Raw genomic sequence first — 25,645 nt, 5'->3', positions numbered from 1 at the left:
TGCACACAAACTGAGAGACAACATGACTTAAAACACAATTTTTGTGTTAAAAAAAGAAACCATGTAAATATACTGCTTTCTAAAGATAGCTGTACCTTTTTTCTCTTCATTTACTTACTTTGGAGGTAAGGTTTCAATATCTCTTATTTCCCTGGTTGCTGTCATTGTAAATCCATCAATCACATAAAAATGCTCTTTACCAAAAAGAAGTAGCCCCTCACTGGTATCTAGGCCCTGGACTCGAGCAGAGCGGTACATGTGTTGGATCTATAAAGAAAACCATTAATCCAGCTTTAAAAAAAAAATTCAGGTAATTTTTTTGATATAATTTAAATAAAATGTTTTCAAACATGGGCAAATAGGATTCTACCAAGATATGACTCTTATGGCACCCCAAAATTAAACCTGAGGTATTCAAAAACAATCAGTTCTGACCGCAGTCTGACCTTCAACTGACGTCAGTAAAAGCAAACAGCCACTTAATCTTATTTGTCCACTTCCTGTCCATCCACCCATTCATCCATCCATCTAATCCATTTCTCCCAATATTCACAGAGTATGCACTGGGTGCCAGGCACATATGCACGAGGGTCTGCACGTGATGAACAAGTTGGATAAGGAGGAAGACACAGTCACAACAAACTTGGCAGGAAAGGGAACTGAGACAGACATGTAAGGAGGTCGGGACTGTATCCTTTGTGCAGACCTAGCAATCTTGAGCAAATTCCTACTCTGTCACTTAGTTGTAGATATAGCCAAATACCTTAATTTCTGTGAGCCTCTGTGTCTTCATTTGTAAATCTCAAATACACATTGGTTTGTTGTGAGAGTTAGCAAGATAATGCATATAATTATGTTAGGAAGTGTTGACTGTCTTGCCTTCCACTCAGCTCTTTCCTCTTTTTCAACAACAGCTCCTGGAAGTGGACCTGGGGAATCTGTCCCTACTATTCCCTCCCCACCTGGATCCTGCCTGCCTGGCAGACTGCTGTGCTGCTGTAAAAAGCCAAACTTGGCAGAAGTTGTATTTTCTTCATAGGAGGGAGGAGCTGCTAAATTTCTCAGTGTTAAGTATTGTTTACTTTCCAACGGGTAGGATTTAGTTCTCAGTAAAAATTCTTTCTTACTTAAACTCAGCTCAATATGAGTCAAGGAAAAAAAAATCAGCAACTACACCAGAGTCAAACAAATGTCAAATAAATATCAGCTTTGAATACATTTTCTATACTATTCAAACTTAAAGCAATTAGGACAAAAACTGTACTGATGAGTCAAAGGGTTAAAAAATGACATTAAAAAACATTTTGTGCAACATGCAAATATAAGTCAATTTTCAATGACACACTTGAACTACTTCAATGATAAAATAAAGATTACAGGGAAAATACTGATGTTCTTTTAAAATAACTATTGTAGTGTTATATACATACAGAAAATAATTATTTCATAAATACACAGCTCCATGAATTTTCAATGCCAAAAATATGGTACAACAAGCATCTGGATCAAGAAAAAGAACATTCCCAAGACCCCAGAAGCCTCTCTTGTGCTTCATTCAGATTTAATGTCCTTTTGTAGTTACATGAATTTTTTTTTTGTATTTGCATTCAAGATTAATTAGGCCAAATATCTGAACAGAATTTTAAAAATGATGGCCTAATTTCTGGTAACTACTTCTTAGTGGGTAAGATTTCAAGAGTTATGTACCAACATCTAATATAAAAGGCAAACAGAATAACATTTAAAAAGTGATACTCACTACTCATTCATTCATTTATCCTTTTATTTACTCAGTCAGTCACTCATTCATTCAAAGCTTTATTGGGTGTCCATTAGGTAATCAGAGCTGTGTAAAGCAATGGGATAAGAATAGAAAACAGTGCCTCCCTATAAGGAGCTCCCTATTTAAGGGAAGAGACAGACGCAAGAACAAATAATCATGACATGACGGAATACAGCGATATGTACAAGGCATTATAAAGCACAGAGGAGGAGTACTAACCAAGCCTGAGCGGGCGAGACAGTCAAGGAAAGCTTCCTACAGTCAAGTATTAAAGACATCCAGATAAATGAGGCTGTATCAAATGGGACTTACTAGAGGTTATGCGAGTGATGGAGAAAGGGGTATTTTTGTAGGAAACACAATGGGTAAGGCACAGAGTAAAGAAACAACATCATCAATGTAGTGACCTGCAAGGCATCCCGTGCTACAAGGGGGCACAGGCTTCTGGGCAGAATCAGGAAAAAGGCTGGAGAGGCCAGCAGGGTGTAGGACGGGGACAGAGAAGCAGGAAGGTTAAGGTAGTCTCTGGGAATGAAGGAGAGAAGGGATTAAATACAAGGCTGAGAGGGTGTACAGATGGGCTAAAGCTGCTTGTGGGCGGTGACTGGAATTACAAAGGTGCAGAAAAACATAACAAGGACAGATTTTGGAATAGGTTATACACATGGGCTTGGAACAGAGAAATAGAGCAAGAACTTCAGTCTAATAAAGAGTATAGAGGAAGAATGAAATTGGTGTCAACTGTTAATATTGTATCTGATGAAACTTTCTGCTGTTTAGTGTGCTCAGGTCAGAAAATCTTGCAAATAAGGGAAGCAGAGTACTAAACCCAAAAGGTTGCTTAACACTAATACTGTATTTCATTATAGAGGCTAAAACATTTATCTTCTCCCACCAGATAAATATCCTAACTAGTCAATGGCAACAGATTACTTACACACAATCTTTACTTTTTAGAAGCACAATACCTTTTCTCCGTCCTCCAACAGGCGCAGTAGGGTGGCATTGTCTGTTTTCTCCTCCTCTTCTATAGAGCTGCCTTCAGCAATCTGCTCTTGCAGCTGCTCCTGGTTCTCCTCATCTCCTCCGTCAGGTGCGGATCGAGCCCGTTTTAGAGGAGGCTTGACTAGACCTGCGGGAGGATAATAACCAGGAGAGCCATGTGGCCTCGTGCGGGCCATTTGGGGAGTTTAGTCCCATGTGGTCCCTCCTGTATATTTCCCATTTGAGATAACTCTGGGGAACAAGAGCAAGGCAGCACAGTTCAGTAGTTAACACAGGCCCTGGAGTTAAATAGGCAGGTGAATGATATGCCCTCTCTGAATCTTAGCTTTCTCATTTATAAAACTGGGACAAAAATACTATCAAAGAGGACTGCTGGAGGACTAAAAATGAGGTAATGCATGTCAAGTGCTTAGCATCATACCTGATAAAGAGTAAATTTCAAGTGTCACACAATAACAATGAACAGAAGCTTAGCACAACTGATGGTAAGGACAGTGCTGCTTATGGCCAGGCGTCACTGAGGGGATATTATGAATAAATAATGGATTACTATCAGAAACAACAATAAAGACAGCAAATTATAAACATGATTATAAGAGATACCACACACTTGGAGGGCCCATGAGAACTCCTTCATGGCTCATGTCACAAGTGGCAGTTGGGTCACTCATACATGAACAAATCTGATCAAATCATCAGGTCATAAAGAGCATAATTCTTTATAATACAGGGACAGATCATTTAATTTACAGATTAAGATAACACTTTATTGCTTATATTTTGATGATTTTATTATCACAGGAGGTAACATTAAAATCACTTGATGAGATTCCAAAGTATGAGAAGCATTCAAAATAAACTCTAAATCCCATATTTAATTAATGTTTTTATTTTAGTTCTACCATAAAAAGTCATGTTAGACGTACCAATGATAGTTGTTCTAAAAATTCTGGGAAAAGCAAAAGTTAGTCTGTTAGAGTCTTATCCTTGCACGTTATCAGAGGTTCTTCTTTGCCCTATTTTCACATATGAAAAAGCATAATAAGTAAACAAGAGAGACCAAGTCCCACTGAGAACATCCAAAGGGAGAAAAAGCTTACTGCTGCATTACTTTTAGTCTAATGACTGAAAATCTCCAACTCTTAAGTCTAGCAAAACACCTTGCATATTACTCAGGTCACAACAATATTGTGTGGTTTTGGGCTCAATGAGACATTAGGAATATGAGGTAAAGAGAAGTTGAAGTGCCAATGATCTAAATACAAGTCATCTGACTAACTCTGGATTGCATCTTGGGTTATATTATATCCAGTAAATACAGCTTTGGATCCATCTCAATAACTGCTCATGGAATGTCAAGAAAAATCAATAGAACTGTAAACTCTGATTAAGTTTCAAGGATTCTATGATAACATTAAATCAATTATAAAATGTGTAGTAAGTCATGATCATGAGAAAGAATAGGTGGATTATAATAATAGGAAAAATGGATCACTATTTTCGATGGAGTTTTTTTGTTGACATGGTCATATACTATTAGTTTTTTAATCAATGGGATCTGAAACTAATTTTTAATTTACAGTTCTTAATTTACATTCTGGAACTTTAGTTATAGAATATGCCAAGACTTTTGAATTTATGGTCAAAGGCTTAAAAAAAGTTTAAACAGCAGATTTACTTATTCAACATGAGTGGAATTCCCATTTTGTGCTAGGCATGTGTCAAAAGCTATAAAGAGAGAAGAAAAATAATATTTGCCTCTGAGAAACTTAGAATTTAGAAAAACAGTGAAAAATCACTGAATTTGCTGTAAGAGATATGAGTAAAGTACTAGCAGTGGACAGAGGAGCTGGAAAAGGTTCAGGGAAGGAGTTTCTGTTATCTGACCAGTGCTCTTGAGATGAGATATGGTTTGTTAAAAGTCGAAATCATGCAGAGGCTGTTGGAAGAGGGCAGAAGGCATATGTATGTAAAAGGACAGAATCAAAAAGTCCATGGCCATTTTAATCCAATTTATCATCTTATGTATGTTTACTAAACTCATTAAGTATAGGTTTGGACTAATCTGTCTTAGCTCATAGGAAGAAAGATCATTATTTCTTACGGCTGGCTAACATGCAGTAATGACATATCTGGTAGTTGCTTTAATTTTGTAAGTATGTATCTAGTTATTGGGGGCCTTAACTTGAAATATCAGGTGCCACTGAGAATTCTGAATACAATAAAAAAATTATCAAGCCAGTGGCACGTAACATTTATATGAAGTCTTTTTTAGTTCTGATATAGAAATCAATCTTTATGAAGACATAGAAAATGTATGGTTATTTTAAAGGTTGGCCCTACTCTTTACAGTAGCTCTTATTTTCATATAAACTCAAATATAAGAATGCTCTGAAATGATCGTTAATTAAAATCAAAGAGAAAGTCTGACCTTTGACTTTAGCGATAGTGTCTTCACCATGTTCTGGTTCTTGCTGAGTGGCTTCACCTTCTGAACTCTCTACAATGGCATCTTGGACAATGGCTGGATTGCCAGAGGCCAGGCGCATGTAGTATTCTTTACTGTCATAACTTATGGCTCTTCTGTACCGAGCAGGTTTCTAAGAAATAACAAAAGGACTCAGATAATTATCTTCACGAATTAAAATATCAGCTTCCTGAGGGAAGGTATGGTGTCAAGATTTCTTTATGTGTTACCTTATTTTAGGGATTTTTAATAGACTGTATTTATACACAGTCAGTCGATAGACTTTTGGGTCAAGTTTCTCTATTTTCAAATTCCACTGATTTTTAAAAAGATAATATAAAACAACAAAACTCACAGTTTTATTCTTCCTAAAATAGAAATAAATCGCCTCTAGTCAAGTAATATTTCCAGGTTAGTATAGTACAGCCTCACTGATTTATCACAAAACCTTCCCACGTGGTAATACAAGAATGATAAGGCCCAGTGTTGGAGAGCATCAAGCTGCAAGGGGATGTCTTGTCTGTGAGGAGCCTGGAACTTTGCTTCTACCCCAAGTAAAGTGAGTAGGTCAGGCCTAAAGGGCCATCCATTCAGTTGGGGTCATCTGTGCAAGCATATACTTCTGATACTTGGAAGCACAGACTCAGAACTGCCCTGTCCTTTTCCATATTGCAGATCTCCCTGGAACTCAGGAACTGGCCCAAACCTCCACAGAACTAAGCTGCAGGCTAGCTGGCGCTCCCTGATTGACCCATTACCCTGAGCTGCTATTTCCACTTTGCTGAAACATCCTTATTGCTTATTGGGTAAAAGAGTATCAAAAACTTTCTAACTAAATAAGTATGTCTAGAACATACAGGAGTCCATTTTGAGGGAGAAATTAATTACCTAGACACATAAGAAAAATTTAAGCTTTTGGCATATAAGAGCATTTCTTTTTCAGAACAATGCTTATCCTAAAAACAAGTTCTCCTATTAACCTTTTAAAATTTTTTATCTTAAACCATAAGGTAATGAAAAATTGAGGTCTAAAATTTCCTACAAAAATGTAAAACCATAGGGAAGTTTATATGTATATAGGTTTCTTGATCACAATTAGATCCAAACTTTGGATTAAAAAGATGGGAGTTTGAAATGTGCTTAAAAATCTTCTCTTTCTAAACTTTTATTTTTCCTTTCCTATGAATATCTAAATGAAAGTATTCTATCAACCTGCTCTTCAACTCAAGTAGTCAATACATATGGCCCAGAATAATGCTTATTTCAAGCAAGACTTAAAAAAAAAATTCCAATTTTAAAGAGGAAAACAAGTGTGCGACTATTGGAAATTTAGATTGAAACAGTGAACTAGTCTGAGATAAAAAGATACCTAACTGAAGCCATAGTTGCCCTTCTTTTAACTTCAGGTACAGAAAGTGAGCTGCAGGCTAACTAAGGAATGGTATACAGCAAATGTAAATTGAAACCTATTATGTAACATAGGGAAGTATTAAGATGATATAAAATGTTACAATTATGGAAGAATTAATCTGATGAACAAACTATTAAGAATACTGCAATATTTTTGAAATGAAGTAAACTTTGTATAAAAATTCTTCTCATGAAGTATAACAATTATCTTCAACTCAAAATTGTTCATTTGTAAAAAGATGATAGCATAGTTAGTGATGGGCATGACAATGAATTTAATACATGTGGGACAACATCTACTTGGTTACTGACTTAAACTTGGAACTATAAGCATTTTTCCCTAAATATTTTAAAGTACATTTCTGTGTTACAAAGAACTACTTTTTTTAAAACTGCATTAAGTATTCAATCTTTCTGGAAAAAGAAAACCATTATAAAATTTTAAACTAATTAAAATTGTATTTATAAAAATGATCATACATTGTTAGTTTCCAGTAGTTCCTTCTGATTCAAAAAATAATTAAAAGAGGATACTCTTGCAACCTCAAAATACACACTGTTTAGTATCTAGAAGAATAAAATGAGTAATTGAAAAGAAAAGTTGAAGGTGGCGGGCTGCCCATTACTAACATGCATCAGAACTTGTTAGCTTATGCGTGTTGCAATTCACGTTTTACGGTGAGAGCAGTGAATACTCAGCCTGTTAGTGAGCAACATACAGACCCCTGAAAGCTAATTAGAAGAACAAAGCCGAGAAAGACTAAAGGATCTCTCAACATGAGTGAAACCAACCTTTCAACTGCAAGGAACTTACAGAAAGAACAAATTGAAAGTCAATCTTTGAAGTTAGTCTATTCTATCATGCACTAAAAAAAACAACAGAAAAACCTGCAAGTATTTTGCATTCTTTTAGGTAATTTGTGTTTTACCTTTTGAGGAATGATATCATCGGGTGCCTCAGGCTGTTTAGTTGGGATCTCAGACTGAAAACAGGGTATTAAGTATAGAAACATCAGAAAAAATTAACAAAGAACAACACAAAAATAAAATTTTCTTGAGGATTCGATGAAATATGGAAGACGTATTCACTCAAAACTGATATGATATTCTGAGCTGCTTGAGATAATCACTCAGCACCTTTGACTGTTTTCTCCATTATCAAAAGTAGTCTTAAAGTAAAACTTAAGTACACTAAAATTCTCAAAGCTACTGAACAGGACAGACTTAAAAATCACACAGGCAAAACTTCAGCACCAGTGTCACAGATCATATACAGGCAACAACTTAAATGGATTCAAAAGGTAAAAACTGAGAACCAGACGATAGAACCTAATGCTAGCTAGTATCTTTCACCTACCTTTCACTGTGCTTATCTCTAGATCTGTTTTGTACAGGAGCAATACTGGTATTACCTACAATACCCCATGCCGGGAGTCAGTCAGTGCTGGTAAGAACACATCCTCCCATAGAAGCCTGAGGACCTCCTTCCTTCACTATCTTCACAGCTGTGACCCCAGAAAGGCTGAAGGCAGAAGGGAGACTGGACCATCAGCCTCTAAAATAAACTTTTTATGAAGGAGTACTTTTTAAGATATTATGTGGTTGCTTTATATTTTATTCTCAGAATAAAATCCGGAATAACAAGAACACAATTTCTGTTGTGCGCTGTAGCGTGTGGCTTATGCATGTAAACACATAGATAGCTACAAATGTTTGCTTCTGTAGGCAAAACAAACACTGGACTACTGGGCATAATCTCAAATACTTCACATGGTTTTAGTAAACCTTTCTCTTTAAAAGCAAACTTTAAAAAGCATATTCTTATACTGAAAGACCTTTAAAATACACATAACACATCCTTTGTCTTGGTAAAGGTTTGGGTTAAATAGTATGTATTATACATTTGTTAATACTGAATGGTACACTTCAGATTTGTGTATTTCAATGTATATGAAATTTATGACAATAAAAAAAGAAGTATAAATGTATCAAACTATAATTATTGATATACAAGTGGAAGTGTTTAGGGGTGACACTGCATATAATTTTGAAGTTAATTAAAAAAAAAAAACCAAGATAGATGCTGGGTAGGTAATGTGACAAACCAATATAGCAAAATGGACCAATTAATACTGTCAAGCCCATCTTGCTGTCCACCATATAATCCCCAACCAGAACATGGGCAGGCAGGGTCTGACCAGTATACCCCTGTGCATTCCCTATGTAGACCAGCACAGTGCTGGTTTAAAACTTATTTGATCCTTGATCCACTGACTGAGATTCTTATTTTACTAAAAGGCACAGCATTCAAGGGCAAAGATATATGTTATACTAATAATCTTAGCGTTATTACACCTCTCTCAAAATTTTTAAAACTACATTCGCATAGAAATCTAAATTTCTCAAAGTCGTAATTTCTAGGAAATAACTTTATAGTCCCTTTACTTCAAAATTTTCTGTAATACTGGCAATGGAAATCCTGAATTAGAGAAGCTGTTTAGTTTCTCTAAGTTCTGTGGCACCTATGTATTATATACAAATATATGTGGAGGCAGCTACAAGAGACTCTGTTCACTAGAAAAGGAGCCCTCTTTTAAGTCATTTTTCCCTTCTGCCCTGAACAGCCCAAAATTAGGCACTGGGGTGTTTTCCCAATGATATTTGCAAAGAACAGTAAATATGCTTGAGATTATTAACTGGTGAGAATAAAGGGATTACAAAATTAAAATCTGATTTTAGTATTAAAATATGATTTTTTTAAAAATGGCAAAATAGGGAATCTTATTCTCCATTCTCAGGATTCAGAGTAAGATGAAACAATTGGTTAAAACAACAAAACTTTGTATTTTCATCATATCCCAGCCTCGTATCTTAACAATATCTATACTTGATACTACCACTTAAAATATACTTATAGTACAATTTAGTATAGCTATTATAGTTAAGAAAATTAATCCCCAAGAAAAGTCATTGTGCAAAGAGGATAAATTATTTTCATATGAAAATTTTCATATGAAAATAGTTTTCCACATGTACCTAATTTTCTCAGGACAAAAATAATTGCAACTACTGATGCTCCTGTTAAAATAATTTCAGTTGATAAACTTTCAGAGCTTTTATGTCTGTGGAAAATGAAACACTAGAATACGTTCTATTTTCTATAAACAAACATCCAATTTAAAAATTTAAAAAAAAATTGAGAAGAACAGTTCAAAACTGAACAGGTAAGCTATGTTTTACATAGTAAGTAGTATTATCAAGGGTTAAGAAATAAAACACTAATGACTAACAGAATAATCATTTGATTAATTTCTAATACATTAAAGATTTTAAAACAAGAAAACTTAATCATCACTGTATTCCTTTAGCTTAAGCATTGGACTAAAAATTCACATGTTAATTATATACAATTATTAATAAATAAGGCAAAAGAGCAAATCATTTGCCCTTGCTACACATAAAACCTGTTTTACAAATCCAGAGGCTTCAAAAGCAATTTTTAGGTTGGCATATACCTGTTATGTACTTTTTTTTATAAACACGAATGCAAGGAAAGCAACACATTTACAGGTGTGGAAAGAGAATCAGTGATTGATCTCAAACTCTGGGAGGTGATGTTTAATATAATTCAGGGCTGAGGAGGATTTACTATGAAGTTAGTGAAGCTTAAACTTTAACAGGCCTCAGTTCCTATGGGTGTCTTTCAAAACCCTGGAAGAGGGGCCCTAGTAATTTGTATTCTTTTCTTACGGGGTGCTCCCTCAAGTTATATAAACTTCAGGACCCATAAAATGTGGCTCTTGCTCTCTTTCAGTGGCAACATTTCATGATTAGGAGAATTCTATAGGTTGCTAAATGGGAAGCAATGGAAAAAACTGTATAACTTAAGAGAGAGAGAGAGCTGGTAGTCTATTCACTCAACATTAATTACGTTCTAGATACTCTGTTAGCATTAGAGAGACAAAACCTAGGATATGGTTTCTGCCTGGAGGAAGTTCACTGTCTACGTGTAATGCCACAAAACCACTAAAGATCATAATCTTTTCTTTCTCAAAAGTGATTTAACTTCTAAGGAACTGTCAGCGTATCCTCAGTATACCTTACTTATACTTAGTAGATGTGACCTAGAAGGGGATCCTTAACTTTTTTAGATTTCTATTCTTCATCTGTAAAATTGGGATAATAATATTATATATACTTTGGAGGGCTGTCATGAGATGTAATGAAACTGCATATAAACTGCTCTGCAGAGCACTGAGCTCACTGTGCCTTTTAAATAGAACTGACTCTTGAACAAGAGGGTCAAGGGCACTTATCCCCAGCCTGTGAAATAAAAAATCTGCAGATAACTTTTGAGTTCCCAAAAACTTAACTACTAATAGCCTACTGTGGTCTGGAAGTCTTACTGGCAACATAAACAGTTAATAACACATATTTTGTATGTTATATATATTATGTACTGTGTTCCCACAATAAATTAAGTTAAAGAAAAGTGTTTTTCAAATTGCCACAAGTCTCCAAAAAAAATTTTCCAATATATTTGTTGAAAAAAATCCATGTATAAGTGGACCCGTGCAGTTCAAACCTGTGTTGTTCAAGGGTCAACAGCAGTATTTGCTCTTGTTTTTTGATTTCACAATAAAAATCAGCGGAGTAGCAGTTGCTTCTACTTTTTGGAAGTTTCCTTCCTATCAGTATTGCCAGACTGTATACTTTCAAATTTACAAAAGATTTTGAGCTAGCAAAATCAAAATAATTATTCATTCAGAAAATTTCATTAGAGCAGATTAACCTTGATTCATGTAAGAACTAAGCAGCATGAATTCCACATTCAGTAATCGTCTCCCTATCCCATCCGCTTTTCCCTTTTTTGGTAAATGTATCTCCAACATTTCTCGACTGCTTTGTATTTCCTGCTTTGTATTTCCCAATATGGAATCCATCTGGTTAAAAAATAAGTTCCATATGGTACATACTTATTTCTAAGACTGTTTAAATTTCATACGCCGGTGAACTACTTTTCTTAGATAAACACTAATGATAGTAAGGTTGTTAATATGAACCCTGGATAGGTTATTATTTTGTTCTTATCTGATACAGAAGTTTAAATATACTTTTGTCAAACAAATGACATTGATACAAAGAAGGAAAGGAGAAGGCAAGATAAAAATATTATGGTTACGTAACTCAAAGTATATGGCTCAGTTAAATAAAAATCTCAAAAATATATGCCTCAGTTAAATAAAAACAGTGAGTTGGTCACATATTTAAGAGAGCACATTCATCTTATATTTTAGTATTGCTTGAATGGATTCAATTTAAATGAGTGTTGACTCAACAAGAAATATTTTATCAAATTGATACAGGCTTAAATTCTTATTTATTGGGGGGAAAAAGTAAGAATTTAGAGATTGTACTGCTTGTCTGTTCTGACAAAAGTAGGTGCTATAAAAGGCTACAGATATATATGGGCATATTAACCTTTTTACCTTGTGTGCTAGGTATTAGAAATCAGTATTTGGAGTTACAGCTGTACCAAGTAAGGCACCTTGACAGAATGGAACAGCTTTGAGAAAAGTAAACTCTAAGGAGCTATGTTGAAAATTCTTAACTATGTAACAGTCTCTAAAACCTATATTCTAAGTAGGATCAGGACAGAGGTGAAATCAATGAGTACAAGATAAATGGAGCCGGGGTTTTGGCAGAGACAAAAAAGGCTCTGGAATAATGTAAGGTGCCTCACATCTGAACTACTTATTAGAAGAACCATGTTCCAAGTCTACTCTGTTATGTCAATTTCTTCAATTATTGAGAGAATAAAATAAAAAGTCAAGAATGTGAAAGTATTTAAACCATGAAGATCTTTGAAATGATGTTTTTAATAAAATATAATACAACTTCTATACTGGGCAGTGTTTGGACTTTATGACCTCTCAGATTCTAAAATCCTATTAACCAAATATTCAAGAAGAACAAACACAAAAAGTTCTTCAATGGATGACTCTTTGTAGCGATCTGAGCTTCTAACTGGGTATAGTTAAGAGGCAGCTAAATACCAGCGTGAAACAAAACGTGGAATACATTCCTTGGACATGGGTTAATCATCAGGCACAGTGTGGTCAGGTTTTTGGGGAGGGAAAGAATCTCAGAACAATACTTTCCAGACTATATGTTTTAGAAGTTATAATACTGATTTTTTTTTTTGAAAGTTTAAATGACAGTGAAGAAAGGCAAGAGACTTTTATCAAAGAGAAGTACAGATTTAAAAAAAAAAGGGCATAACACTGGTCTAAAGTCAGGGATTCTCTAGAGCTCCCTTGTCCGGTACAGGAGCTGCTATCCCCAGGTGGCCACTGAGCCCAGGAAATGCGGCTCATCTGTGATATGCTGTTCATGTAAAATACATATTGCATTTTGAAGACAAGGTACAAATAAAGGTAAAATATTTCATAAATAATGTTTTTATAATTGATGACATATTGAAATGATAGTATTAGGAAGCTAGATGAGATTATCTGTGAGATTCCCTTTCAATTCCCAAAGCTGTGGTTCTATGACAAGACTGAATTTCTAAGGAGGAAAGCACCCTGCATTTCGGAGGCAAGGCATTACTGTTGGACACTGAAGAGTTGGATTACCATTTAGAAATGTGAGAATTTTCAGAATTAAATTTAGTGGATGTTATACTCTCATGTTTTCTTTTCTTAAATTTGTAGTAACTTTATTGGGAAAGACTATTATTTTCCCAAACTTAAAAACACGTTCCTTGGAACATTATCAACTTAGACAAAAGCTTTCTGGTCATATGCAAAAACATGGATGAAAGCCTTAGAAGGGTAACTTGTCTGAATTAAAAAAAAAATGTAAACAAATGGTGTTTGCTTTAAACCCATGGAATCAGTGATGAAGAGTCTCCAAGTAAATGGTATGATCTACATATTCAGGCTATTTTTCTTTAGCTGCTCTCTGTTTCCTCAAAGAATATTGCTTAGTGCCAATATTTATTTTCTTAACTTTCACTTATACTGTGCTTATTTTGTGCACACTATTCCAAGTACTTCACTAATTTTAACTAACCTAATCCTCTTAACAGCTTTTGAAATGATCATAGCTGTTATTTTCTCCATTTTAGGCATGAGGAAACAGAAACCTAAAGTGGTAAAGTGATCCGTGTGAGGCCACCCAGCTAGTAAGGTGGCAGAGCCACATTTTAAACCCGGCAGAAGATGTAAACCACTTCACTACGACGTCTTCCTGCTGCACTGACCCATCTTTTTCACTTCACTGCCACCACTCTGGTGTTACCAATTTAATATAGTTTACTGGATTTCCTAAATTAGATATTTTAGGTAGTTGACCTAATAAGAAAAAAGCTTCCAACAAAGAAGAAAAACTTGCAAGAGCCATTACAAACATTTAATTCTGCACACTCACCGCCACATTCGCCTCTTGTTCTGTTTCCGGCACATAAGGGTAATGGTTATAAAACATATCATTTCGCACCATTTTTTTCCTCATTCTGCAGGGCCCTTCTGTCATCTCCAACATCCATTTGTCTAGATGGGAACCGATGGGGGGACCCCACAACCCTCGCTCCCGCAAGAGCTCGTACTCGATTTGGCACCACTCTTCTGTCACGTACTTCAGGGCATTCTGCTGGCGCTACAGGGAGGGGGTCAAGGTTGGTTTTCAAGCACAAGGAGGAGTAACAATTAAAAGTCTACAAGTAACTTAAAACCAAGTTAGTATTTAGAAACAAAACCAATCCATATCATTTCGGTCAATTACAAAAGTAAAATTACATTTATTTACAGTTAAAGCAAGCTACTGATTTTGTGAGACTGTGGGTTTTTATGGTAGTCCAAGATGATTATTTTAGCACCAATGAAATGACAGATATGTACAGGGGTAAATGTGCAGTACATATAAACAGAGAATTGAAGGAACTATGTTATTTGGGCACAGAAAAGATGGCAATATTACTTATGAAAATATATTGAAATGGTTAGTATGAATTAATAGAGAAACATGGTAATTTAAGGATGAATCCCCCCCATCCACCCTCAAATAAAATAGCTACTAGAACATGGATAGGAGAGAAGCTAGAAAATCATGGTAACATTTCCAAAGATTTTAGGTAAATATAAACATGGAACTCTGACAGGGAACTTGACATTCCTATCAAAATAAAAGAAAAACCATTTTTCAACTGGCCACTAGGATATAACCAAACTGTTTTACTTAAATGAAAATGTACCTCTTGCTGTTAAATACGAAGATGTGTAACACTTCAACTGTAGATGATTATAACTTATTTAACGATTCATGAACTATAAGTACATGATTTAAGTCTAAGAATAAGCATCTCTTTATACCACTAACAGTGAAGAATGAATAATCTTGAAATTACATGACATTGTGGTAGTATGTACGTGTTCCTGGCAGGGCGGGGAATCCCCTATAACAACTAAGGATCTACACTTATGCCCAAAAAAGATTAGCAGCTTTTCACTCAGAAATCTTTAACAGACCTAAATCAGCCACTCTGGAAATAAAATATTTAGGATAAGTTAAGTGATTATGAATTCACCAAGGGGATCTCATTGAATTTATTCCTTACTGACATAATCAGCAAGCACCAGTAACAGAAAATAACAACTTTATCTTTCAGTATTTTAGAGCTTTAAGAAACTTAAGACTGTGATGCACATTTTCATAGTCTCCTTAACTCTGAAAGAGGGATCTTTCTTATACTCTAATTTTTATGATGAACAAACACATGCAGTATGTAAGGAGTGAATGTCAACATGATTCAGAATTCCAGTTTGTTGCTTTTAAATGCAGTTTTCCTATACAAAGTTCAAATTTTTAAATCTTAAAACCAATGGCCAAAGTAGCTGCTGGCAGGGAGAATTTAAAACACCACCTGATGCTGAATGTAGTTCAGCAGGTTATCCTTAAGAGAGGTGGAAAGATATCAGGAGAAACCAAGTCCTTACTCACTCAAGGGATGCAAAACAGGCCATTATTACGGTTATGAATTCTTACCTCCTGATATTCCTTATATTGTGTGTCTACTAAGTCACGAACAACAGCAATATGTGTAAACATCCACTGAGAAATCTCCTAACAATGGATGGAAAAAAGAGTCTTAATATTTCATAAATTTTCCTGGAAAAATGTTAACTAGCTTTAAAATAATGTTGAACAATGAGTTAAAATTCTGTTAAAGGCAGCCCTTCAAAAGACACAAGAAACTTTGCAATGTACATTAGATGATGAACTGAACAGAGGCTTGTGTGATGGACACCCACCTGGCCCTGCCATCCCTGCCGTGCCCTCTCTAGGAGGGGCCTGCTGCTGAGGCTGCTGGGAGTGCTCTCAGCACCCTCGGAGGGGCTCCTCAAGTGCAGAGCTGCCAGGGCAGTGCACAGCCAGTGACCAGCTGGCTGATGGAGGGAAGTAGGCTTAGTCCTTCCAGCTCAGTACAGCTGAACTCTGACAGGCCATACTGGCTCCAGCACTCTACCGAGGTCAGCTGAGGCTGTCATCAGACCTGCACTGTAGCCTGGCATTTCCCTGTGACCAGTTCTGCTTACTTCGGTTCTCTTCCACAAATATTGACCTCAAGATTTCCTCTAATAAACACCCTGTACTCTTCACGTCCTCTCAGAGTATCCTTACTGGGGAATCCAGCATGAAGGCAGCATGGAATGACTGACACACATGGTTTCTCTCAGACCCTTCTCACAGCTGCCACTAAGATTCTGGGATGGCAAAGGCAGTGTGATGTGGAAGGAATTAATGCTGGAGGTAGTCATGAGTTAAAAAAAAATCAATCACAAGATTTTATACAAGATTATATACAAGAATATAAAAATATCAAATGCCATTTTGTTCTGCAATTGCTTTAAAATGTATATAATTACAACAATACTATTTATAGTTTGGAAAAATTGGGGGAAAATTTACTAGAACCTGATCATATATCACTATCGGAATCCCATGTCCACTTATGATATGGATGTAAATTCACAATACTCATAACGCAACTTATCTTAATAAAATGGGATAAGTTCCCATATTCTGCGTTATTTCCATTTCTCCTCTAAGGCAAAAATGCAGAAAGTTCCATTTCAAATTTTATGCTTCTACATGTTAGTTTATTATATACAATGCTACAACTAAACCTTGAAATATAACTTTATTAATATCATCAACGAAACCAAATCATGTACCTGGATGGAAAGACTGTGTTTGTTAAGACCACTTTCCTTTCGATTCCTTCTTGATCCTGTTAACTTGGAAAGACCAAAGCCACTGCTGACACGGGACAGTTTGGATTGCGTGGTGGGCACTAGAGCTTCGCCTCGGCTTATGCATTTCTTTTCATGGGCTATGTAATTAAAATTAGATTATTTTACAATTTCTTCATATATCTGTTAGTCTTACTTTTAACACCTTTGCATCATGGTTACAAAGCACAATTCTGTAGTTATCAAAGCAGCTTACATTACCGACAGACATTCTCTTAGATATCATACATTTACTTGTTGGTAATCTTTATGAGGATAGCTGCTTGACAATATTATACTACTTGAGCTTACATTTGGCTGAAACTTCACAGCTTTGCAATAACATGCAAATTTATTTTGGCTGTAATCAGTTTGTATTAATTGAAAATCTTTGGTACTGGGCATACTTAGGAACTTAAAGTGTTTTGCATTTTAAAAAGGTGGTATGGTACATATACTGTATACTAAACAGTAGACCATCAGAGGGTCTAGGGTAAAAAACCATAATTTAACTCATTAATTTTTCTGCAGGAAAATATGTGAATATTCATACCAAGTAGGATAGATATAGGTAGGTGAGGTATTGCTACCAAGTAATTTCTGTCACCAAATTAAGGGAAAAAACCTTGGTTTTCAGGGTTTTTTGAATTTCATAATTATAGTAGAGATTTTGGACTCACAGCCAAGATACTGAACACACTAGAGCTGTAAGCAAAGTGTAATTTTCCAAGCTCATAGATGCCTGACATGTAACATACCTCAGATGAAAAGCCAAATCTCAGTGTAAGTATTCAGAATGAGCCACACTGTAATGATTTTCATTTCTACTGCTGTCAATATCCTTTTGAGAAAGTTTTCATTACATATTAAAGTGCACCTCTGTACAACTGTTTGTAGTCACAGGTTAGACTTTCTTACCCAAATGATTCTGCCAGCACTTCAAGCCAGCCTCTTCAATGAGGGGCCGTGCTATAGCTATGTCCACGTGGCCCCTTTCGTTCACAGGTAGAGTGACTTTGAAAAGCTCCTCCAGAACTTGTTTCTTACTATGAATCAGTTCAGTCCAAACTCTGTTGACAGCTTTTATGAGAAGCTGACGCCCTAGGAAACGTAAAAAAGCAACTGATGAAGGACACAATACATAAGCAGTATTTTTCTTCATACTTTACATCTAAGAATTTCAACTATTGTACTTAATTGTCAAAAAACTGCTTCATATCATATCCAGCTCAGTAAAAAGGATTATTCACATAACCAAAACTGTGGTTGGCTCCTTGGAGAACTTAAAAAAAATCTTTATATTCATGCAAAAAAGATTGCATTCTTACTACATACACATTTCATTGTCTGGATTCTTCTACATGCAAAAATAATTTATTCCACGTTTAAATGTAATTTTTAGATTTGAATCCTTAAATTCAAAATTAAGTTAGCTCCTGTTTATTTTGCAAAAGGAAAGAAATACTTATTAAAATATAAAGGAATTTTCCTATTAAATTCCATTTTGCTTTGGACGCCTTGCTAACTGGACTCCACATTCAGACCAGTGAATCTTTTTAGCAAGCACCAGAATAACCTAGAGGACTTAGTACAACACTGATGGTCTCTACCCCCAGAATTTCCTGATTCAGTGGATCTGAATGAGTCCAACACATTTTGCTTTTCTGACAAATTACCAAAGGATGCCGATGTTAGCCTGAGCACCTTGCTTTGAGAACCAATGTTCTAGACTGTCAACTCCTCAGGGGGTAGAAACAATCACCGTGTCCAGTGTATGGATTCAAGAAATTTTAGTGAAGGGACAGGAACAGATTAATGCGTAGTGAGTCAAAGAATGCATGCTGGACATCCAAAGGATAAAATCAGAGGGAGAACTACTACATTGTATTACTGTTGGGGAAACAAATAATACCATAATTACCTGATCTTTCCTATTCAACATGGAAATCAGACAGCAACCAACCCAAAGACTTCAATGCACAATACTTACAAAAATCAGTGGGAAAACTAGGTTTAAAGAATAAAAATGGTCATACCGACAAGACCATCTATCTCAAGCAATGTCTGCCTCTAATGGGATATGCCTAATACAACAATAGGCAGTTCTCTCTCTCTCTCTTTTTCCAATCAGGGTTTATTTTATTAATTTTATTTAAGTATAGCTGATACACAATCTTATATTAGTTTCATGTATATAACACAGTGGTTCAACAGGTACCCATATGATTAAATCCTCACCCCCTACTACTGAAGTTATTATCTATTAGCATGGAAGATGTTACAGAATCACAGGCTATTTTCTCCATGCTGTACATCCCCGTGAACAGGCAGCTCTTAATGGCAAATGCCAAGTTAGTATTTGCACTGGTACTTGTGCAAAGGTAAGTATCAGTCTCCCAGGGTTATTCTGAAATGCTGAGGGCTAGCAGGGTCAGTGGTTAGTGGCTTACCCATGAGGACATGAGGAGATACGAAGCTAGCATGTTGGTGGGCACACTGGTGTATGGTGGGTATGTCCTACTAGGTGACTGGCTGTTAATGTTGGCAGTTTCTGAAGTCAGTCTGTTTTGGTGTGTTTTGAAAATCGGAAATGAATGAGTGGAGAGAAAAGGAAAAAAAATGGAGGTAATTACCTTCACTAATATCTTGGCTGTAACCACCATCTGGTTCAATGTCAGAGGGGATCATAATGTGCCATGTAGTCATGCGGGCTTCTGCTTCCAGACCAAATCCATCCACATTGCTGAAAAATTCCAGTCAGTTTAAACTATATGATGGAAATTATGGTAGCTGAAAACTCTAATGACTAAGAATTACTCCGCAGACACAAGTACATGCTGGCTCTGTCACAAAGTTCCATGACTGGCAGACAGAAGTTCAGCAGACACACAAAGAACATCTAGTGTATTATGAAAGTGCCATTTTTAAGGGGTGATCTCCCCAATCCACCGAAGTGTAATTAAACTACAGCATCAAGATGAACATTACAAAAAGTTCTTTAAGCATATTCTCCTCACAGGCCTCCCCTCCAGTCCCTTAACTCATCACTCTTTGCTCAGGAGCAATGAAATACTTGCAGCTTCCCAAACATGCCATATCTTTTCCTCCCCCGGGCAACCACATAGATATGCTTTTTCCTACGTCAATCATTCTTCCTTGGCTCGTTTCTGGAGGGTTAGCCTCCTTCTCACCCAGGTTCAAGTTGTACCTCAGCAGGTTATGTCTTCAAGGTTAGGAGCACCTGTGAAGTGCTCTAGAAGCACCATACTTCCAGGAGAGCACTTAGCTTAGCACACCTGGTTTGTCTAGCTTAGTTGTCTGTCTTCCCTTCTAGAATGCATGCTTCAAGACCCTGCTACAGGGCTTTCTTACTCACATGCCATCCCAGTCCCTAACTGAATGCCTGGCTCCCAACAGACACTACAGACATATCTGTCAAGGCAATCAATAGAAAAATAATGATTTACCCATTTAACACATACCACAGCACTTATTCATTGCATTCTTTTCTTTTCACCCCATTTAACCTCTAATAATGTGTATTTTATTTATACTTTAAAAGCGAACTTTCTTTTAAAAAATTACATATGACATAAGGTGATTAATAAGAAACTTAAAGATACAGAAAATTAAAGGAAAAAAAATGCTCATTTCATTGCAAAAATGCAACACTTATGTTTGTCCTTTGCATGAAGTTTTAAAACTGAGACTCAAGGAAAAGAAATGTCACTATCAAAAAGTAGAATGAAGGGTTCTGGTGAAAAAAATACCAAACACAAATTCTAGGTGACAAACTGAACCTAAAAGATTTACCTGCCAACATGTAGATTAATAAGGCAGTGAGCCAGACAGCTAATGAATTCTTGGTCATGGTTCCCGGGTCCCAGGATCAGGTTCCTGTTTACAGTTAGAACTCTGAGTGAATCCAGGAGAGCTACTTGCTGTGGAACAGTTTTGTGTGCCCGAGAGAACTGGTATAAGATGGTCCTATTCAGGCAGTGGTAAACTGCATCCAGTGACAGTCCCTGTGATCTTCGTTTTGACTGAAGATATGAAAGATGCTTTATTTAGTAAAATGGACACAAATAAAAGATTTGCTTATCATTCACGTGTGACCATTAGGTTTATTATGTACCAGATGCCATGCTGAGCACTGGGTGCTAAGTTAAAAATAACAAGCTCTTGCTATAATGAAGTTCAGAACCCAAGAGACACATAAACATAATTTAATGAGATGCTATGTACAAATGCACATTCCAGTGAGAAGAGCTGCCAACACTCTTGTGGGGCAGAGCAACCTGAGAACATGAGAAAGTGCCAGCTGGGTAGAGCTGCCTACTACACAAGTTTTGTTAGGGTGAAGAGTCTCTATTCAAAATTACTTTGAAAAGTTATCTTAAATGTTAGTCAAAAGCTTTTTCTGACATTCTCGTTTCATGCCCTCACGTGAGAATTTTTCTCTTTGGCTTAAATACAGTTTTAGCTCCAAAAAAATCCTTAGGTGGCACGAAAGAATCTATGCACCATATGCTAATAACACATACTTAACACTATTTTCTACTTTCTACATTGTATGTTGAATAAGATTAATCACTTGTGCCAAACCAGGCCAATATTCCTTTGCCCAAGGCACCATAAACACTAAGATGACATCTTCAGAGACAGAAGGACTAAAATGGCCCTTATAAAGATCCAATTATAGGAAGAGACTATTCCTTTAATACCAACTCTTCATGCTGCAAACCTTTACAGTTTTACATACTGTAAAAACCTATCAATCATATTAACTTCAGGTATTTAAACCAAAAGGAAGCTATCTAGCTATCTTGGTAGCGAAGAGTGATACCAATGAGAGCCCACAGCTGAGAGAATAGGCAGCGTTACAAGGGACACACAAGCACCTATTCTCAGATTCTACTCACTTGTAATAAGCTGAGCTTTATATTAATTGTTAACATTCATTTTCTTATTAGTTACACTTATTTCCAACAACTTTGACACTTTAGGCAAAGTTTTTCAGCAGGAAAACATGTATTCCACAACTCATAGTGATAATGGATTACCTGTGCAATTAGTTGAATTATAAAATCTATAAGAAGTTTAGATTCTTTGTTGAACATGCCTTGCCAAAGCTTGTCCACCACACGTTGTGTGAAATAAAACACATTGTTCACCAATACCTGGTAGCTTCCCCCACTGGTAATAGGCAGAGATGCATCTTCCCCTAAGTTCCAGCAAGAAAAAAAATGTCTAAGAAAATGGGTATCAACCAGCACAAGACCAGATCTGCAAATAATTCAGGTGAAGGCAAAATGAGTACACCCCCTAGATTAAAAAATAAGACCACTAACTCTTATGTACTAGCTTAAGAAAATGATGCTCACGGCCAGAAATCATGATAAATGTTGAAAGAAATCACTTTCACAGGATAAAAGTGTTATGGATTGAGACTCCAAAGTCTCTTACTGCCTTAAGAGTCTGAGGTAAGCAAACAGCTTGAATTCTCAGTGACAGATGGTCTCTGAGAAAAATAAAGTCAGTTCATCAGCTGTAAATTGATTCTGTGAAACTAAACAAAGGGTAAAACAAACCATCAAACAAAACTCTGTATTTTGGAGTATACCTTTAATTAAGCACAGTGAAGTAATATGGGCAAAAGAGCTTCAGACGAACTGGGAAAAAGGAACTATAATCACTAGTGGTGGTGCCAAGGGGTACCTTTTGCCTTGATTACCATCATGATTACCATTGCACTGTTTCTCTTCTCAAGGCTGTCTCAGTGTCTTCAGTGTGTTTGCTATGAATATACTGCAGCAAGACTAATCCTCCAAGCTCCTCCTCCTGACCACAATGTTCTCCTTAAGACCCTTCTTCCTAGAAATTCTGGAGCCTCCATTGATTGTGATTTTTTTCCCCACCTAACTCTAAACTATTTCATACACAAAACTGCCTTTTATGTGTTTATGTATTAAGACTAATACTACATAAGACTAAAGTGACAAAAACAAATACAAAAGTTTGACTTGACACACGCTTGCTAAGACAAAACTAATGATTCCTTGGCAAATTTACTTTGCAAAAAAAGAGATAATTTAATAGCATGGAGGTTCTATCATTAACATCATTACTAGGAACTCAGCAACAAATAGCTAAGTCATTACTTCTCCTTTGAATTCTATCATTGTTCATATATATGTTACTTAGCTTCACTGTAAGTATATTGTTTTGTATTTTTACTGTATCTAGATAAACATACACTGAAAAAAAATGATAGTGTGTTTTGAATTTATGTCCTGGAAGCCACTCTAAAGAACATATACAAACCTATGACCCAACAGTTCCTCTTACAGGTCTATATCCAACAGCTATGTATAAATACTGTGCACATGGGCTGACCAACCAACAGGGTAAGTTTACAGCAGCTTTATCTCTAATTGTCTCAAAGTGGAAATTATCAATTGTCCGTCATCAGCAAGACAGGTAAATTTATATATTCACATGACAGAATACTACATAGGGATGAAAATAAATCGACTTTTGCTACATGCAACATGAATAAATCTCAAAAATATAATGTTGAGTGTATGAAGCTAGACTAAAAAGAATACACATCATGTGATTCCATTTATGCAAGTTCAAAAGCAGGCAAAATTAATCTCTTGTTTAGAAGTTGGGACAGTGACTGGGTTGAGAGTGACTGGGTTAGGGCAGGAGGGCAGTCTCTGGGGTGTTGGCAGTTAGCTTCTATCTCTGTGGTCTCACACTGGCATGCTGTCTGAGTGGTAATTCAGGGAGCTCTATATCTATAATTTATTTGTAAGCATATTATAGTAAATTAATTGGAAGGTATAACATATTCATAATACAACCTATTCATGAAATATGGTTTTTAGAACATTTTTTTTTCTTTCCTTGTCCTCTTCCTGCCACCTCTGGGTGTACAGATATGAACAAGCATCTGAAGTTCTTCTTGTGGCTGATTCTTTATCCCAGATTCAAAGGGAGAAGCTGGACAGGACTTTCTCTCATTAGAGAAAAATACAAGTTAAGAGAGGGAAAAAATGTGAAGATGAAGATAAAGTTAGAAAGGAGATATACTTGGGGTTTAAAAAGAGAAGGAGAGTGATTACAGGTACTTTCACAAAGTGAAAAAAAAACATCGCATTACCCAATAACACATCAGCGGCAAGCAAATGATCCATCACACTATCCAAAATGTAAGTCTGAAATTCTTTTTGCTGAGTTCTTGTAGATCTTTCAGGGGATGCCTAATCAATAAAATTTAAAATTAGAAACAGAACCAACTAAACAAAGACAAGTATTACAAAACTATAAAATTTTAAAAACCTACTGACAAATAAAAAAATATGAGAGATGGTATATATATGATTATACTTTTTCTCTTGTTTTTCTGATCACAGAATAAAAAAAAACAAACCTGACACACTTGAATATTTTCCTCCAAAAAATAGTATTCTAAACATTTTAAGTATTTAATAAATATTTAATAGTTTATTATTATAACCTCACTTCCAAGACAGCTGTAAATTTATTATGAGACTATAAATCATAAAGCCATTAAAACAAACACAAAAGCTCAGGAATCTAGTAATCAAAAGGGTAAAGTCAATGGGGAAAGAAATATTTAAATCAAAAAATTAATTAAGCACACAATTTAGCTCTGAACTTCCTAGGTATCAAGGAGAAAAACAAGACAGTATTGTTCACAAAGCATTTTATTTTCTACAAAGGAAGCACACACTAACACATTGTTATCAAGGATGTTTTCCTAAAATTGTTCTAAGGAATGTTCTCTGTGGGTTTTTATAAAGAGGACAATGAATAACCCTGTTAACAGTCTTCACAGTATTAAATATTTCACAATTTTTACAGTATAAAGATGATTTTAAAAGTTATCTTGAATAAAAGCTTAGGGCCTAAAGCTAAACTACAGTCCTTTGATGGCATTTCTATGGGTAATTAGGGTAATACAGTTCAGGTACATAACTTTCAAGTTCTAACTTGAGTCATGGTGAAACACTAAAAACACAGAGATGAAAGGTAAGAAAGATCCCTTTGTCATCCTTCTCAAATGCTAGTATCTTTAGCTGGCTTTTGATAGGAGTTGTATATTGGAACAATTCAACAAGTTTATATAAAGTTGTTTCTTGAAAAAAAAAAAGAGATCTGTATGTTCTAGATACATAGTATAGCGTTAATGCTATCCTAGGCATACTACTCAACAGGCACAACATTAATGCTTTGCAAGTGAAATTAAAGAACATATTTCTTCTTACACAGATCCAAGACTATGTTTATGACCATGATACAGAAGTAGACTTTAGACCACTGCTCTGCTTTCTGCATTTAAGATTAAAATTTGCTCCATTTAGAAAAACCATTTCTTTTTACCTTTTTTTCAATATGGTACTATTAAATATTTTAAAGGAGCAGTTAAAAATCTCAATTCTGTGTTTAGATCAAAGATATTACTCTAAGGATTTGAAAACCAACAGCTAAACCAAAATTCTAATGAACATTTTCCTGTTTTGCTGATAAGACATTATTTAAAAATGATATAATATGGGATTAATAATAGTTAAAAGAATATTGGTGCTTAGGAGTTCCGTTTGGTATTAGAATAACTTGGGGAAAAGTGAAGGACATATCACATTGGTTTTAATC

General features: G+C 35.7%; 1 protein-coding gene across 9 annotated transcripts in view; it reads right to left on the bottom strand.

Moving 5' to 3' along the window:
• Positions 1-25,645, bottom strand: part of WDFY3 (WD repeat and FYVE domain containing 3) — a 281,845-nt gene that overhangs the window by 46,789 nt on the left and 209,411 nt on the right. For 7 of the 9 annotated variants that reach the window (XM_073237349.1, XM_073237353.1, XM_073237352.1 and 4 more), the window contains 12 exons: positions 24,129-24,228; positions 22,024-22,184; positions 20,774-21,003; positions 19,594-19,703; positions 17,879-18,061; positions 16,904-17,061; positions 15,714-15,791; positions 14,100-14,327; positions 7,595-7,648; positions 5,220-5,388; positions 2,752-2,915; positions 119-267 (listed from right to left, as the gene is read on the bottom strand). In XM_073237349.1, coding sequence (XP_073093450.1) covers positions 119-267; positions 2,752-2,915; positions 5,220-5,388; positions 7,595-7,648; positions 14,100-14,327; positions 15,714-15,791; positions 16,904-17,061; positions 17,879-18,061; positions 19,594-19,703; positions 20,774-21,003; positions 22,024-22,184; positions 24,129-24,228 — 1,784 coding nt within the window. The remainder of the gene's footprint in view (positions 1-118; positions 268-2,751; positions 2,916-5,219; positions 5,389-7,594; positions 7,649-14,099; positions 14,328-15,713; positions 15,792-16,903; positions 17,062-17,878; positions 18,062-19,593; positions 19,704-20,773; positions 21,004-22,023; positions 22,185-24,128; positions 24,229-25,645) is intronic. The other 2 variants (XM_073237354.1, XM_073237357.1) reach the window with 1 other exon arrangement.

This window comes from Manis javanica, chromosome 5 (assembly GCF_040802235.1).
Source record: "Manis javanica isolate MJ-LG chromosome 5, MJ_LKY, whole genome shotgun sequence".
NCBI lineage: Eukaryota > Metazoa > Chordata > Mammalia > Pholidota > Manidae > Manis > Manis javanica.
Note: the sequence above shows the minus strand (reverse complement) of the source record. Positions and strands in the feature narration are given on the sequence as shown.